Source organism: Pinus tabuliformis, chromosome Q, assembly GCF_031772625.1.
Source record: "Pinus tabuliformis cultivar Carrire ecotype Pingquan chromosome Q, CPIR1, whole genome shotgun sequence".
Taxonomy (NCBI): domain Eukaryota; kingdom Viridiplantae; phylum Streptophyta; class Pinopsida; order Pinales; family Pinaceae; genus Pinus; species Pinus tabuliformis.
The window spans coordinates 138,474,480-138,492,242 of record NC_142296.1 but is presented as its reverse complement, the minus strand read 5'-3'; the positions used below and the strand labels follow the sequence as shown (position 1 = coordinate 138,492,242).

Genomic DNA, 17,763 nt, shown 5'->3' with positions numbered 1-17,763 from the left:
CATTTTCTTTTCCCGGGTTGTTTCCATTTGTCTATTGGCGTTCTCAGGACCAATATCCTAGGCTTCTGTCACCCTTCTTCTAACTAAACTTTCATGTAAGGTGCCAGAGGGTGGGTCTCTCGGGGCTAACCCTCGCCGGTTCCTAATAATGAAGGTTTTCTTTCCTGAATGATAAAATCTACTCCAGGTCTGAGTTATCCGTTAAGCAATAACAATGGTTACTGTTATTCCCACCATTGTCTCACGGCATTGAGTTTTGGTGTAATTTTCTTACTTCTCCATTCTCTAATTTTGCACTAAATCTTGATTATTTCCAAGCGGTGTATTTCATAAATGCCAGAGATGTCATTGTTATATCCGTAGGGTGAAACCCTCGTGTATAGCCGTTCATATGTGCGGCAGTCCAATTCTAACAGACCGCTATATTGTTCTACAATACCAAGGTGGTAATCACCCACCAAGAGGGTTTCAGGTATCTTTTACTGCTATATTTTTCTTATATTCCTCTCCAGAAAGAATTACATTAGACGTATAACAGGTTATATTTTATTTAGTTTCTTTCCCTCCCAAAGACACAAACACTGGATACTTGCAAACTCTTAGGAATTTATAGCGAAGATAATTTAATACAGCTTCCATACATAGTTAACTGATCACAGTACTTTACAGTGAAGTAATTTTTATATATCTCTTTTCCTACCCAAACTACTTGCAGAATGGTTAAGAGTATTCTTCACTTACCTGTACCGATGTAACTTACAAGTGCTCCAGAAGCTGGACCCCCTCTGTTCCTCCGCTTCTGATTCGCCACCCAACCTTGAGATTCGTCTTTCGAGACCAGAATCTCCCCCCTAGCTCTTGCCGGACCACAACCCTCAGCAAGTTGCTGGCACTTTCGTGCTTGGCTATCTAGTCCTCACCAGACTTAGCCTTTTTTTCTGTTTCTTTTTCTTTTCTACCTGTCCTTACAGCACAGATTTTTGCCTCCTCCCCTCCTTTTCTCTGGAGACCCTCCAGTTAGAGGAGGTAGTCAGGGTTACAATTCTCCCAACCTCTTTTCCCAACTTCCCTTTTTCCAAGAAGTTGCCAGCACGTAAAAGAAACATTTCTTATTTTATTTTTTAAAGAACAAGAATAAAATATATTAGATTCCAAACAACAATAATGTCATGTGCAGTTTATCTTTTACCACAGTAAAAACCAAATATTTACATTTCCTCGGGGCATTACATCTCCCCCTCTTGAAATTGGACATCGTCCCGATGTCCGTTGACCGAGAACAACTCCAGATAAGCTTTCCTCATGAGCTCTTCATCTTCCCAAGTGGCCTCATCAATCCCAAAGTGCTGCCATTGCACTTTAACTTGGGTAATAGCTCACATTCGCAGCTGTACTTCTCTCCAGTCAAGGATGTTCAGCGGCTCGACCAAGACTTCTCCTTCCAGTTCGACCTGCAACATGCAATATTATGAATCAGTTCCTTTTAAAGAAAACTCTTAGACTGATCTACTGGACAATATCTCTACCTGTATATCTTGCCTCCTCATCACATGTTTAGGATCCTAAACATATTTTTTTAACACGGAAACATGGAAGACGTTGTGAACTCGGATGTGACTTGGCAGAGCGAGCTGGTAAGCCACCGGCCCGATTCTTGCCAGGACCTAGAGTGGTCCACAATATCGAGGTGCCAACTTGGCACACCCGCTCCATTGCAGGGTACTCTTCCTGGCTTGGATCCTCACATAAACATGGTCACCGACTTGGTATTCTTTGAACCTCCTCTTTCGGTCAGCAAAGCTCTTTTGCCTATCGTGGGCAGCTTTTAAATTAGAGCGTACCCTTTTCACCATATCCTCCACTTCCTTAAGCATTTCTGGCCCTAACATTAATTTGTCTTCAGGTCCACCCCAGCTTGAGGGTGTGCGGCATTTTCACCCGTACAAGACCTCAAAGGGGCTCATTTGTAATGAGGTATGATAGCCGTTATTGTATGCAAACTCCACCAAGTGCAAATATTCTTCCCATCGCGTTGGCTGCTACATCACATATGCCCTTAACATGTCTTCCACCACCTGATTTACTCGTTTTGTTTGTCCGTCGGTCTGGGGATGGTACGTTGTACTAAAATTCAGCTGGGTCCCTAATTCTGCAAATAATGTCTTCCAAAAGGCCAACATGAATTTCACGTCCCGATCTGAAATTATCGTCTTACAAAGTCCATGTAATTTAAACACATTCTGCATGAAGATATGGGCAATCTGTACAGCTCTGTAGGTGGATTTCACAGGTATAAAATGTGTTGCTTTACTCAACTTGTCTACCACCACCATAATAGAATCATTATTCTTTTTGGTCTTAGGCAACCTTGTTATAAAATCCATGGAAATGGTTTCCCACTTCCATTCCGGAATGGGTAGTGGTTGCAATAACCCCGCTGGATGTTGATGCTCCGCTTTAATTTGTTGGCATTCCAAGCACCGTGCCAAATACTCAGCCACATTCTTCTTCATTCCCGGCCAATAGTACTCTTTTCGAAGCGCAGTGATCATTTTCTGATATCCTGGGTGTCCTGCATAGTGACTGATGTGAAATTCATCCAGAATCAGATTTTTAATGCTATTTTGATTAGGTACATATAGCCTTTTTTGTAGTACATCATTCCAGCATCATTCACTTCATATCCTTGCTGGTTCTGCTCACTGGTAGACTGTTGTACTTGCTGGTATTCAACATCTTGTTTGCTTCGTTTTTTTATCATTTCCTCGAAGGGGCTTTTCCATTCGCTGAAGGAAATTTTGTACAAACATTGTACCTTCCGGCTTAAGGCATCTTCCACCTGGTTTTCTTTCCCCTTCAAATGTTTGATATCGAAGTCAAAACCACTTAGGAAATCTACCCACCGTGCTTGTCTCGCGTTTAAAGTGGGCTGGCTAAAATAATTGGTCAGACTGTGGTGGTCTGTCAGTAATAAAAATTTCCTCCCCATGAGATAATGTCGCCACATCTTCAAGGCGTGTATGACAGCTGCCAACTCTAAGTCATAGGCAGAGTATTTCTACTCATGCTCTTTTAGTTTCCTTGACTCATAAGCAATTAATTTCCCTTCTTGCATCAACACACCTCCTACACCCTCCTTACTGGCGTTAGTGCACACCACATAGTCCTTATTCGGATCGGCTATGCTCAAAATGGGTGCGGTGGTGAGCAGATGCTTAAGCTGTTCAAAACTTCTTTGACATTTCGGGGTCCATTTGAATGTTCTTCCCTTTTTCTGTAGGGAGGTGATAGGATACACTACTCTTGAGAAGCCTTCTACAAAGCGTCTGTAGTAACCGGCTAACCCCATAAAGGACCTGATGTCTGCTACATCTTTTGGTACGAGCCATTCCATTATGGTCCTTATCTTTTCAGGGTCCACTGTGATCCCTTCCTTTGTGATTATATGGCCTAAATACTGTATTTCTTCCTTGAAGAAGTCGCACTTGCTGATCTTAGCATATAACTGGTTTTCCCGGAGGGTTTGTAGCACCAGTCTAAGGTGCTCCTTATGCTCTTCCATGGTATGGGAGTATATCAATATATCATTGATAAATATCAACACAAATCTGTCCAAATATCGATGAAAGACGTTGTTCATTAGGCACATGAAAGCTGGAGGGGCGTTAGTCAACCCGAAGGGTAGCACCACAAACTCGTAATGCCCATACCTGGTTCTAGAGGTTGTTTTAGCTATGTCTTCCTCCTTAATCCTGATTTGGTAGTAACCTGATCGCAGATCGATCTTAGAGAATACTGTTGCACCATTCACTTGATCGAAGAGTTCATCAATCCGAGGTGGGGGATACTTGTTTTTGATTGTCAGTTCGTTCAGCTGACGGTAATTTATACACATGCGAAGGGTCCCGTCTTTTTTCTTGACGAATAACACTGGAGCTCCCCATGGAGACACACTTGGGCGGATATAGTTTTTGTCTAACAGTTCCTGTAGCTGCATTTTTAACTCTGTCAACTCACGTACACTCATCCTATAGGGTGCTCGAGATACCAGTGCTGCTCTCGGTATCAATTCGATGGTAAAGTCTATATCCCTCTTAGGCGGCAGTCCGAGAATCTCTTCTGGAAACACATCCGCAAACTCTTGTATTACAGGGATGTTATCCAACGTGGCTGTTTTATCCTTCGAATCAGCATAGCCCACTTGGATGGAATAAATCTAACACCCCTTCCTGATGCATTTTTCTAACTGGGATGGAGTTATTGGTCGAACCTGCATTGGTCGCTTAATTCCTTGCATCTCTTTCCTAGCTCCATGTTCACCCCGATAATAAATAATCTTTGTTTTGCAGTCAACCAATGACCAGTGCTTTTCTAACCAGTCCATACCGATCAGAACGTCATATGAACCAAGGGGAAGCACATTTAAATCAGCGATTACTGGCTGTCCTGCTATTGTGAAAGGGCAGTTATTGACTTTTGCCAACACTCGCCTCTTGGCCCCTGTAGCAAGCTGTATTAGCCATGGATTCTTGAATTTAACAGGTTGCAGTTTACAATGTTCTACTATCTTTGGACTAATATAGCTTAATGTGGCTCCCGGGTCAATTAAAACAGTTACAGTAAGGTCTGAAACTTTACCTTCAAATTCCACCATGGTCCGCTAGTACTCCGTCTGAAGATCATCCAGGGTTGCATTAATCCTTAGTATGCTACGTCCTACATCGCCGACAGTCGATGCTTCATGGATTTGTGATAACTGTTCGGTCCCCTTTCACTACGGACAGTTTTTGACGTAGTGAGGCCCTCCACAGCCCCAACACTGAACCGGGGATCTTGCAGTCCCTTCACTGTCCAATCTTGCAGGCTACTCAATGACTTTGGACTCACTGGCTGGCTTGGATTTGACTGAACTTTTCTGTATAGTTCTGCTATTCTGCCCCTTGCCAATTCCCTTGCTTCCACCACTGTGATTCCCTTTACTATTTCCAGCTGACTTAATATCTCTTTTCTCATTCCATCTTTTACCTGAAACTTCTTCTTTCTGTTTGCTCTGTTGGTAACAAATCCTAGCTTTATGAATAGCTTCATCCATGGTCTTTGGATTGTCAAACTCAATCCTTTCCCGCATATACAGTGGTAAACTGCTAACAAATCTTTGCACTTTAGCTTTTTCTTCTCTAATATAAGGCACATAACGAAGCAAGGAAGTAAAACGGGTGATAAATTCATCCATGGTTTGCTGTCCCAACCGCAAGTCATGGAATTCCCTTGCCTTTTCATCGTAAAAACGCTCGGTAAGGTATATTCCTTTGAAGTACCTTTGAAATTTATCCCAAGTTATGGTCTGTTCGCTTACTCCTTTTACGATCTTGACTTCTTCCCACCACAGGGTCGCTTTTCCCTGTAATTGGAAGATGGCCAATCGTGCCTTCAGATTATGATCGTACTCATACAACTGGAAGTATTTGTTCATATTTATCAACCATGCCTCAGCTGCTTCCTCCTGTTCCCCGTCGAAGTGTGGCAGTTTAATCTTACGAAACTCTCCTTGCAACTCTATCCGTTGCCTTTTGGAGGTCTACTGTTCAGATGCATTATCTGATCGTTCCTCCCTTTCTTCCGACCCTTCAGGTTCTGTATGATGGTTCTGTTCTTCCGACATTCTCTGTTGTTCCGCACTGGGATTAGCTGGCGGCTGGTTTTGTCTATCAGACAGACTTTTTAGAATTATTTCTTGTTCTATCGTCAATCGTGCATTATCTTCACATAACTGGGCCATTTCATTTTTCAACTCCTGCACCGTCTCCAAAATAGCCTGGTTTGTACTGCGGGTTTCCTCTCCGAGTTGTACCCATAGCTCAGGATTACTCTCAGGGCCAGGTACAGGCCCTTGACTCATAAGATATCTGCGTGATGCATTGTCCCCTCTTCTCATGCTGTCAGTCTTCCGGTTCCCTGTCTGTATCATGGAAAAAAGGTAATTCAACACTTTAACTAATTTTTTCTGAACTGCTCAAGTGGGGACAAAATAAATGTTATGCGCTACTCTTTGTTTTCAAAATTTTTCACTTTGTTGTATGTACTATTTTAATTCCAATGTCCCAGAGGCCTCAGTTTTGTAACTGGGCTCTGATACCACTTATCATGTATCCCGAGATTTTTTTTTTAATTTTTTTAATTTTTTTTAATATAACATTTGCCCAGACCCACACAATATCCATTCACCTCATGGTGATTTGCACACTTATAAGGTTGACATTCATTCATCTAAGTACGCCCCACATGATTACAACCTCGAGGTCTGTAAGCTTTTGGTCTCATCGTTTAATTCCATTTGGTTGACGAGTAAGGTCGTATCGCCTCCCACACAGGGTTATCTGTCTGACCGGACCTACGGGAGATTATCATGAATCTCAATCGTCAATTTGTGTATTCTTTACAGATGTCCTCAGATTAACAATGCATAGTTAATAAAACCTGTTTGGGTGATTTGTGTGTATTTACTGTCTGTCCCGCCTAGTACGTGGCGTGGGCAGGCAACAACTATCTCCTTGGGATCATCCTAGGATCTACGACTATGCGATTCGGACATTGATCCAACAGCTATAGTAAGGATCTACCGACTTACCCTACCCTCGCTCCAACAGATAGTCTCATTTTTCGTGTGGAAAGCTCTGGAGAGTTGCTCCGACCCCTGTTTCGACTACAGGCTTGTTCTGGCTCAGTTTCAGAGTTTGTTTGCTGAGGTGATGGTGCATGGAGGTTCTGAAGCTCCCCTTGGCTACCGAGTTGCAACACCAGGTACAGCAAGAGGGTTCCTCTCATGTAACTTATTTCCCTTTCTATATCATTTTGTTTTAGGGTGATAACTGGTTTCATGCTCAGTATTCATAGCTTTAACCCTATGGCTTTGATTTGCAGGTACTTCTGGCCAATCCTGGTTGCGATTGGCGCTGGATGGTGAAGCACTCTCGAGCAAAGTGCCTTCCCGGAAATCACCAGTATGCAAGAAAATATGTTTTGCTTGTTAAAGCTGTTTTCTATTAAAAAAAACACATAGGCTAGCTAAGTTAGCGTCCTTTTCGTTGATGCTCAGATTTGGTGGCTCGCATGGCTCACTGTGGTGACCCAGTTTGGGTCTCGACGTCTATACCTGCTAAGACTGTTTACTATATGTATTTTCTATTATGTAACAGAACCTTAGGAGAGAGGAGGCTATTAAATCCCTCGTTTTTTTTTTATTGAGCCATTCGGCCATGTATGTAAATTTTCTGCCGGTTCTAGCAGACCCTCTTTAAGAATTTATGGGCGACCTCTTAGCTTATTGTATATCTTGTTTTCTGTACAATGACTTAACAGGAAATACTGTCTATCAATTGTTGATCTCATACTTAGGCTATACTTGGTAGTCTCACTTGGATGGAAATTGACGTTATCTCCATGCTTTTCTTTCAATGGTTTATGTTCTGTTTTCATTACTTAGCTGTTGATGTTGTTACCGCTTCCTTTGTTAAAAAATAATGGAAATGGGTTAACTTCTACTTCCAGGAATGTTATGGTTTTGTTATTAACAGGAAGTTCTGCGTGATGTTGAGCACTGTAGTTTGTCGGGTTCTTCATGTAATTCCTAATTTACCGTATGAATGTTACTTTACATTATAAATGTCAAATTACAGTATGAATATCAATTTACAGTTTAAATGTCGTTAGCTGTTTTTGGGAAGAGGATTGTCTTCGGGTCAAGACTCGAGTTTCATCTCAGCACTAGCAAGTGAAACGCCGTCCCCTATTAGTCATCATTTTCTTTTCCCGGGTTGTCTCCGTTTGTCTATTGGCATTCTCGTGACCAATATCCTGGGCTTCTGTCACCCTTCTTCTAACTAAACTTTCATGTAAGGTGCTAGAGGGTGGGTCTCTCCGGGCTAACCCTCGCCGGCTCCTAATAATGAAGGCTTTCTTTCCTGAATGATAAAATCTACTCTAGGTCTGAGTTATCCGTTAAGCAATAACAATGGTAACTGTTATTCCCACCATCGGCTCACGACATTGAGTTTTGGGTAATTTTCTTACTTCTCCGTTCTCTAATTTTGCACTAAATATTGATTATTTCCAAGCGGTGTATTTCGTAAATGCCAGAGATGTCATTGTTATATCCGTAGGATGAAACCCTCGTGTATAGCCGTTCATACGTGCAACAGTCCAATTCTAACAGATCGCTATATTGTTCTACAATACCAAGGTGGTAATCACCCACCAAGAGGGTTTTAGGTATCTTTTACTGCTATATTTTCTTATCTTCCTCTCCAGAAAGAATTACATTAGACGTATAACAGGTTATATTTTATTTAGTTTCTTTCCCTCCCGAAGACACATACACTGGATACTTGCAAACTCTTAGGAATTTATAGCGAAGATAACTATATTTTCTTATCTTCCTCTCCAGAAAGAATTACATTAGACGTATAACAGGTTATATTTTATTTAGTTTCTTTCCCTCCCGAAGACACATACACTGGATACTTGCAAACTCTTAGGAATTTATAGCGAAGATAATTAAATACAGCTTCCATACATAGTTAGCTGATCACAGTACTTTACAATGAAGTAATTTTTATATATCTCTTTTCCTACCCAAACTACATGCAAAATGGTTAAGAGTATTCTTCACTTACCTGTAACGATGTAACTTACAAGTGCTCCAGGAGCTGGACCCCCTCTGTTCCTCCGCTTTTGATTCGCCACCCAACCTTGAGATTCGTCTTTCGAGACCAGAATCTCCCCCCTAGCTCTTGCCGGACCACAGCCCTCACCAAGTTGCTGGCACTTTTGTGCTTGGCTATCTGGTCCTCACCAGACTTAGCCTTTTTTTTTTATGTTTCTTTTTCTTTTCTGCCTGTCTTTACAGCACAGATTTTTGCCTCCTCCCCTCCGGAGACCCCCCAGTTAGAGGAGGTAGTTAGGGTTACAATTCCCCCAACCTCTTTTCCCAACTTCCCTTTTTCCTAGAAGTTTCCAGCACGTAAAAGAAACATTTCTTATATTTATTTTTTAAAGAACAAGAATAAAATATATTAGATTCCAAACAACAATAATGTCATGAGCAGTTTATCTTTTACCACAGTAAAAACCAAATATTTACATTTCCTCGGGGCATTACATAAAAGTAAATGTGTCTTTTAATAAATAAATAAATTCAAGGCCTTGAAATTTTTTTGGGACACTCTACATTTAAAAATTATACAACTCAAACTTTAATTCTAAAAATTGCCTATTGCATTTCACACAATTGTAATAAAAAAATCTAATATTTAACTTATGCTTATAACATTATCATTAACTTAAAAATACGCATTTTATTTATCTGGTAATTATATATTATTTAAACTTAATTTAGTGCATTTGCTTAATGGAATTTTGGCTGTCCATTATAGTTTTCTTGGCATTGTTGTAGTTTGTTTGATTTTAATAGCAATTAGAAAGAGTTAAGGATTATCTCAATTTTATGTTTATAGGTTTTTATCTTTCAAAATATTATTGATTATTTTGTTTTAATCTTTTGTTTTCTAATTTTAATTCTTTTTCTTCTAGTATTAGTTTCTGGTTTCTGCATACATTTATATAGATTTCCATTTTGCCAAAACTTCATAAATTTTTATTTTAATTTAGCTATATTTAAACTAAAGGGCAAATATTCAGTCTATTAAGTAACTTGTTTAAATTAAAAAATGCAAAATATATTTATAGATTTTCTTTATTATAAAAGTATTAAATTAATTTTAAAAATCGAATTTTAATATTTATAATAAAATTTAATATTAATAATAAATATTAATTTTAAATATTTATAATAAATTCATTATAAATATTACATAATTAATTTAAATTTTATAAACCACTTATAAAATAGTAAGATGGTGTAAATTTACACTTGAATGATATAAAAATCTAAAACTGCTCCAATTTTAACGTTTTGTTCTTATGAATTTTGAGACTAAAATTAAGACAATGTTATTAATTCATGTAATCTGGTCCATTTCCATCACTACATGCAACTGTATCATTATGCATTAAAGTTTATTCTAATCCTCTTTCCAATTAATTTTCATCACTACATGCGCCTGTATCATTATGCACTGAAGTTTATGCTAATCCTCTTTCCAATCAGAAGTTTATGCTAATCCTCTTTCCAATCAACTTTTTTTTCTGAAGTGATGGTCACGCTGATATTCATATATTTTTCATATATATAATTTACTGTTCATTTCGAAAAAACTCAGGATCAACAAAAGCTTTTTAAAATATGATAAGAGTTGCCCCGTGCTTTATTTCGAACCGTCCTCTTCGTCCCGATCCTGTTGCTATTTTTAGCGACTTCCGAAATCTGAACAGTAAAAAATGTGTTGACCTAAAATGTGAGTGAGGTCTCAAAAAGCTGGCAACATTCATTGAATCTGGTACGCTTTATATCTTGCGGAGATTGAAACACCAAATCTATTTATCGATAAACGAAGGATATCAAAAAGCTGGCAATATTGATTGAACCTGGTACGCTTTATATCTTGCGGAGATTGAAACACCAAATCTACTTATCGATAAACGAAGGATATTAGTTGAGATGTCAAGTGTTTAACAGTAGAGCTTTCGTCTTTTAGCTGTGCACAGGGTTTAAAAATGGGAGCACTGCGTTTGTCAAATAATGGCAATTTCAGATAATAAAGGGAGCTTTGATTGACAGGCCGACAGTGAAAAATTGATATACGGGGCAAGAAATGATTGACAGGCGAACAGTAGGGGTGACGTACGCTGCACAGAAGTAAAGAACCAGAAAATCAGGGTTCGAATATGATGAGAATAAACTTTGAAACATATTCGAATAAACTTTGGAACAGTAAAAGTAAATGTATGCTTGGAATATGATAAGAATAAACTTTCAACTAGTATTAAATTTTTTATTTATTTCGACCGGCGGAATCACGAGGGAAGGATTGTGTCCATCCATTGTTCAATCAATCAGAAAAAAGCATTAAAACGCCATCTTGTCTGGCATTCATTTCGTTTTCCCGCGTAAATCAGAGGGCACAATGCTCAATGTGCAGGGTGCCATCCAGCTATACCTCATTTCATCTCCATCATTGTCATCTCTGCTCCACAGAACGGATTCTGTCGTTCTCTCTCTGGCTTAATGCTTCTAAATAATACTTTGGTTACAGACAGTGGAGGCATCGTTGTTACGTTGAATTTTGAAGGGTTTGTTTGAAAATTTGAGTCGGTGCAAAACTTGTGGACGGGGAGTGAGCAGAGGGGAGAGGGAGGGGAGGAGAGGAGAGTTGTATCATGATGTTTGAAATTTGTAATATAATTGTGAATGGGTTCTTAAGTTTAAGTTTAGTTGTATTCTAATTATTGTAAATTTTCTTGATGGGAAATGTTTATTAAATTTGTGATTAATTTATATATATATATATATATATTTTAATTTAAATTTATAAATTTGATTATAAATTTATTGGAATTATATTTTAAATTTTGTAAAATTTAAGTGTTTTTTAGATTTTTCAGCATGTTAAATCTATTTATACATTAAAAAAAACAGAAAAAGAAAAAAGAAAAAAAATGAGTTTCCAGTATTGAATTTATTATTACATTCAAAAACAAATTTTAAACATACAAAAAAAGAAAAAGGAAAAAAGATTTCATTAAAAATTGTTTGGCTAGATCCTAACCAAAAACACCAAAATATAAAATAGTTATTAATGTGGTTGAACTAATATTAATTACATTGTAAAAAACTCTTGAAAAACATAGAAACATCATATTATTATTAGATCATGTTATTAATAACATTGTGAAAAAATATAGAAAAACACTAACAAAATAATGAATTAAATAAATTTCAAAATACAAATTTCCAAAATTTTTAATTCACTATTAACATTGTGAAAAAAAATAGGAAAGCGCTGATAAATAATAAATTGAATGAATTTCTCCTAATTTTTAATTCATTATTTTGTAGTGTTTATTTATCATTTTTAGTACAATTATTATTCGAAGTAATGCTTCCATGTATTGTTATGAGTTGTTATTGAAAGTTCCCAAGCGTCAATCTAGAAGTTGTTGTTTCCTATGTATGAGTTGTAGTTATGACTAGAAGTTGTTGTTTCCTATGTATGAGTTGTAGTTATGATATCGATGTGTGGAAGTCCGAGATTTATGACATCTAGAAGTTGTTGTTTCCTATGTATGAGTTGTAGTTATGATATCGATGTGTGGAAGTCCGAGATTTATGTCCTATATATGTGTAACTATTATGATCAATAAAATATAAGAGTGTGTTTGGTGTTGTGTGTAATCACTATCTCATCTCTTTATTTTCTAACAACTATATTAGTAAATGTGGCTTGATATATGTTGATGAATCTTATTTTTCTCTTTTATAAAAGGTATATATTTAATTATGTTATTTGTTATTTGATAATTTGTGTGGTAATTTCATAATTGTATCAGGTGAAAAGGTAAACATGGATCTAGAGAAATGTAAAATAGTTAATATTTGAAATTATATCCATTGATGTAGAAAAAGAATATACCACCATTTTTTATTTATGCCCATAAAATAAAGATTTATATTAAGAAAAAGATTTTATATGTAAATTTACTATTAAAACAAAAAATTAGAAACTATTACATATTATTTACCATAATTAAAGTTGAATAAAAAATAACAATTATTTCTTTTAACCATTAAAATTAAATTTAATTAACTAAAATAAAAAAACACTTAAAAATATAAAAAACCATTAAAATATATACGCAAACCGCATTAAATTTTAATAATAAAAATAACTATATGAAATCCAATTTAAAGGTAAAAAACACTTAAAACTATATATTAGGCAATAACATTGATTAGGCAATGGAACGTGTAAACAAAAGATAAAATACTTGTCAACATAATCCCTTTGAATGTGGAGGTACAATTGAAAACAAAAAAGGATGCAAAACGTTTATAAATGGAATGAGATCGTATGGACCTAATGATTTGTGATGCAATTTGGCAAGTTGGAAATCCACATTACTCCCCCTTAGACTATAAATAAAAATGGGGTTTTATGACGATTATACATCTTCAAATTAAGGTAAATACATTTAGTCTTGGAAAAATGGGATTATGTCACAAATAAACCTTATGATTGTGAAATTTAAGGTTAATAAATGGGATTTTATCTCAAATAAACCTTGTGAAATTTAATGTTAATACGTTCGGTATGGAAGACTTGTCCCACAAGATGGAGAATTGCAGGGCTGGTGGTCACCTGATTTTATTTATGGTAGCCAGCTGCCATGTTATCTTTGTTGGGAATATCATGGCTTTTGGATTTGTTGCCATCAGGGTAAGAATTTGAAATCTGAATGACCAACCACTATTTTAGTCATTTTAACCCCCAAAAAAATGACCATTATGAAAAAAATTGGCTGTATTTAACAGGCAAATCACCCCTGACGGGCCCGTCAAATTCCATCCCCGGTTGCCACTGCGCCAAATGTAAATCTGCTGAAATGACATTTTTTAAGATAACATTAGCGATAAGAATGGTTGCTTTGCCTCAAGAAAGGTCCACATCATGACACGACCTCTCCCCATCATACGGCCGCACTCTGACGCCGCACCGCGTCGGTGGAGCAGCGGGGAGTCCGACGTCCACCGCAACGTCCAACCTCTGTTCAAATTTTCCCACCCACCTCTCCCTTCGTCCCTCTATAAATCCAACTCCCATGTACCTTGTTTTCAGTCAGTAACGTAGCATCTCTTCATTTGCAGCAATGGAGTTCGGCATCCCCGGAGGGATGAAGTTTTGCAAGTTACTTGGCGTTTTTCTGCTGAGCATTTCTTGTTTATTCGCAAGTCAGGCTTCTGCAAGTTATGGCCACCCGGCTCCCAAGCCTTATGCTTACATTTCTCCTCCTCCGCCAGTAATTCCCCCGCCTGTCATAAAGCCTCCGCCAGTCATTCCCCCGCCTGTGACAAAGGTTCCGCCAGTACATCCTCCTCCACATGTTGTACCAAAGCCCCCACCTCATGGAATTTCCCCGGTTCATCCACCACCCAAATCTCCATCTCCGCCGGTATACACTCCACCTGTAATTCATCCACCAGTTCACAAGCCCCCAATACACAAGCCTCCAATCAAGCCACCACCAGTTTACAAGCCCCCTATCAAGCCTCCACCAGTCTACAAGCCCCCCATCAAGCCTCCACCAGTCGACAAGCCCCCCATCAAGCCTCCACCAGTCTACATTCCCCCCATCAAGCCTCCACCAGTCTACATTCCCCCCATCAAGCCTCCCCCCATCAAGCCTCCACCAGTCTACATTCCCCCCATTAAGCCTCCACCAGTCTACATTCCCCCCATCAAGCCTCCCCCCATCAAGCCTCCACCAGTCTACATTCCCCCCATCAAGCCACCACCAGTCTACATTCCCCCCATCAAGCCACCACCAGTCTACAAGCCCCCCATCAAGACACCACCAGGGCCCAAACACCCACCACATGGAATTTCACCAGTTCATCCCCCTCCATTAGTCAAACCTAAACCCCCTCCAGTTTACAAGCCCCCAGTACCTGTCATCCCTCCACCAGTTACCAAGCCCCCTCCAGTTTACAAGCCCCCAGTACCTGTCATCCCTCCACCAGTTACCAAGCCCCCTCCTGTTTACAAGCCCCCAGTCCCTGTTATCCCTCCACCAGTAATCAAGCCTCCCCCAGTTTACAAGCCACCAGTCCCAGTCATCCCTCCACCAGTAATCAAGCCTCCCCCAGTTTACAAGCCACCAGTCCCAGTCATCCCTCCGCCAGTAGTCAAGCCTCCCCCAGTTCCCAAGCCACCAGTACCAGTCATCCCTCCACCAGTTGTCAAGCCTCCACCAGTGTACAAACCCCCAGTGCCGGTCATTCCTCCACCAGTTGTTAAGCCTCCACCAGTCTACAAGCCCCCAGTCCCAGTCATCCCACCACCAGTGACCAAGCCTCCCCCTGTTTACAAGCCTCCAGTCCCAGTCATCCCCCCACCAGTGACCAAGCCTCCTCCAGTTTACAAGCCCCCAGTGCCAGTCATCCCACCACCTCATGGAATTTCTCCAGTCCATCCCCCACCTATTCCTAAGCCCAAACCACCTCCATCTCCATACCACAAGCCACCCTATTCCTACAAGTCTCCTCCTCCTCCATACTATTAGCCAAGGTAAGCTGCAGCATTACATCAATTTGTGAATCCCGTTAACTTGAATAGCTTGTTTATTTTTCATAAATTTTTTGGTGACATGAAGCTAAGTGATAACATTGTATTTATTTCTGTTTCTGCATTTTTGGCAGTTGCTGCAGATGGTTCGAGGTAACGCAATAAAAAAGGCGTTTTGGTGCAGACCATGGACGTTCTTTAATATGTTTTCTGAGGTCTCCAGTGTGAGTATAATATGGATGACCTCTATAATATATGAAGAAAGCGACAGACTTCCAATCCTCAACCTTTAACTGCCACTTCTGATAGTATTATGCTTATACGATGGCGTCCACGCGTTTCTAGAAGAGTTTGTAGTGGTTGTGTTCAGATCTAGTCCTATCTGGAAAGAACTCAAAAGCTGTTCAATATTTTTATTTTTACTGTTATCTATGATTATATGGAGTTTCTTCCTTTCTATGTGGAAAATCTATGGCTAGAGCTTTGTATGCTTTTAACTGAGCCTCCTTTGATTTATTCGAAGAAGTATTGGAATAAAGCTCGTTTTGATAATATTGGAATAAATATGAGAGTTACATGTTTCGAAAATGTATTTGCTTAAGTGGATGTCTCTGTGAGGCTCATCTCGTGAACTCAGCTACGAGATTTTCTGCTGTCTCGGAAATGGATTTGGTTAAATGGGTGTATTTATTAATGTCACTTTTAAAGTTGTTACCCTAATTTAATGACGCAAGCTGGATTTGCTTAAATGGGTGCACTATTAATCTCAATCATTAAAGTTAATCTAATATAATAATGCAAGCTCAGAAATTCATTATTCACAATCATAATTTACAGTGAATGGGACACTAATGCATTCAGTGGTTTCTTAACCCTCGCAAGGGTATCATGCGATAAGGCTTCCGTAGTGTGTCATAAGTTTCAGAAGTGGTGATATCAAGTGATAATGGCTTTCGTAGTCAGTATCAAATTTTCAGAAGGGTGTGACGCAGGGATCCAATAAATCCCATTCTATCGGGCCATAAATGAACGGCGGGTGTATATGCCCACCGTTGGATTTTGCTCTTGGCTTTCGTAGTCAGTATCAAATTTTCAGAAGGGTGTGACGCAGGGATCCAATAAATCGCTCTTGGCTTTCGTAGTCAGTATCAAATTTTCAGAAGGGTGTGACGCAGGGATCCAATAAATCCCATTCTATCAGGCCATAAATGAACGACCGGTGTATATGGCCACCGTTTGATTTTGCTCTTTTTATGGCCGGATAGCATGGGAAATATGGTTCGTCACATCATGTGAAACGACTTTCGTGGTATGTCTCGAAATGCGTTGATTGGGGTTTAGATGCTTCATAATTTGAACCACGGAGTTTGTTGACCAGTAGTTGCTTGTCTCGATTTTGTGATAGCAACAATTAAAGCATGAGCGACCACGGAGTTTGTTGACCAGTAGTTGCTTGTCTCGATTTTGTGATAGCAACAATTAAAGCATGAGCGATTATAGTCTGCGTGATATTGTACTTCCAAATGAAAAAGTAAGTTGAGTTTCATTAGGGTTTGATGGAGCCTACACAATCTTGAAATTTGGAATAATTGCATTGCATCCATTCGTCACATATAATGTCATGTCACCGTGTTTTAAGATGTATTGTCTGGGTGAGATTGTAACCTATGTCTATGTGTATTTTATTAGAAGATGGATATCTCTGTTAGATGAATAAGCTGAAGTTTTCAACTCAATAGTATTTTGTCAAATTGATGGATATTTAGGGGCAGTGTGGGAGTTGCTATTGCTAATATAAATAGAGATTGTAAAGTTGATGGATATAGATAGAAATTGTTAACTTGATATATATTTCTAGGGTGAAAATTGTTGAAACATATTAAAATTATTTGCAATGTTATCTAAATTTAAAATCAATAATTTTATATAAATTATATAAAATAAATAATTCTATATAAATTAGTTCTTCACATAAATAATTCTATATAAATTATATCTTCACATGTTAAGAGTGAAAAATATTGACATTATTGCATTTTATTTAAAGATAAAATAGAATGATAGTTTTATATAAGATAAAAGAATGGTAAGGTATTTAATATCTAAATTTAGGATAGTAAGTTACTATCCAAATTGATTTCAGTATGAGTTTTTTTGTATTTTATTATTTAATAAATAAGATAAGATATGAAGGGATAATTTTATATTACTTTATGGATTGAGTATTAATAATTTTATTATATGGTATATTTTATAATTTAATAAATAAGATAAAATAAAACATGAAAGGATAATTCTATATTACTTTATGAATAGAATATAAGAATTTATTATTGTTATATATTTTATAAAATTTAGATTTTTTATTTTTTATTTTTTTAATTGTAAAAGAGGGTTTTTGTTTTTTTGTTTTTCTTTCTTTCTTGTTGTTTATTGTTTTCTTAATTTTAATTTTAATTTTAATTTTAGGAGAGGATTTTGAAGAAAAAGATATCAAAAGCTATCCTTCATTCAATCTTGGCCAAGC

At 38.1% G+C, this 17,763-nt stretch overlaps 1 protein-coding gene across 1 annotated transcript; it reads left to right on the top strand.

The window, feature by feature from the left end:
• The first annotated feature begins 13,773 nt into the window (after positions 1-13,773).
• Positions 13,774-15,824, top strand: LOC149218638 (uncharacterized). Its single transcript, XM_089384107.1, has 2 exons — positions 13,774-15,239; positions 15,371-15,824. Exon 1 carries the CDS (start codon positions 13,822-13,824, stop codon positions 15,232-15,234), a length of 1,413 nt encoding a protein of 470 aa, XP_089240233.1. The 5' UTR covers positions 13,774-13,821; the 3' UTR covers positions 15,235-15,239; positions 15,371-15,824.
• Positions 15,825-17,763: the final 1,939 nt, after the last annotated feature.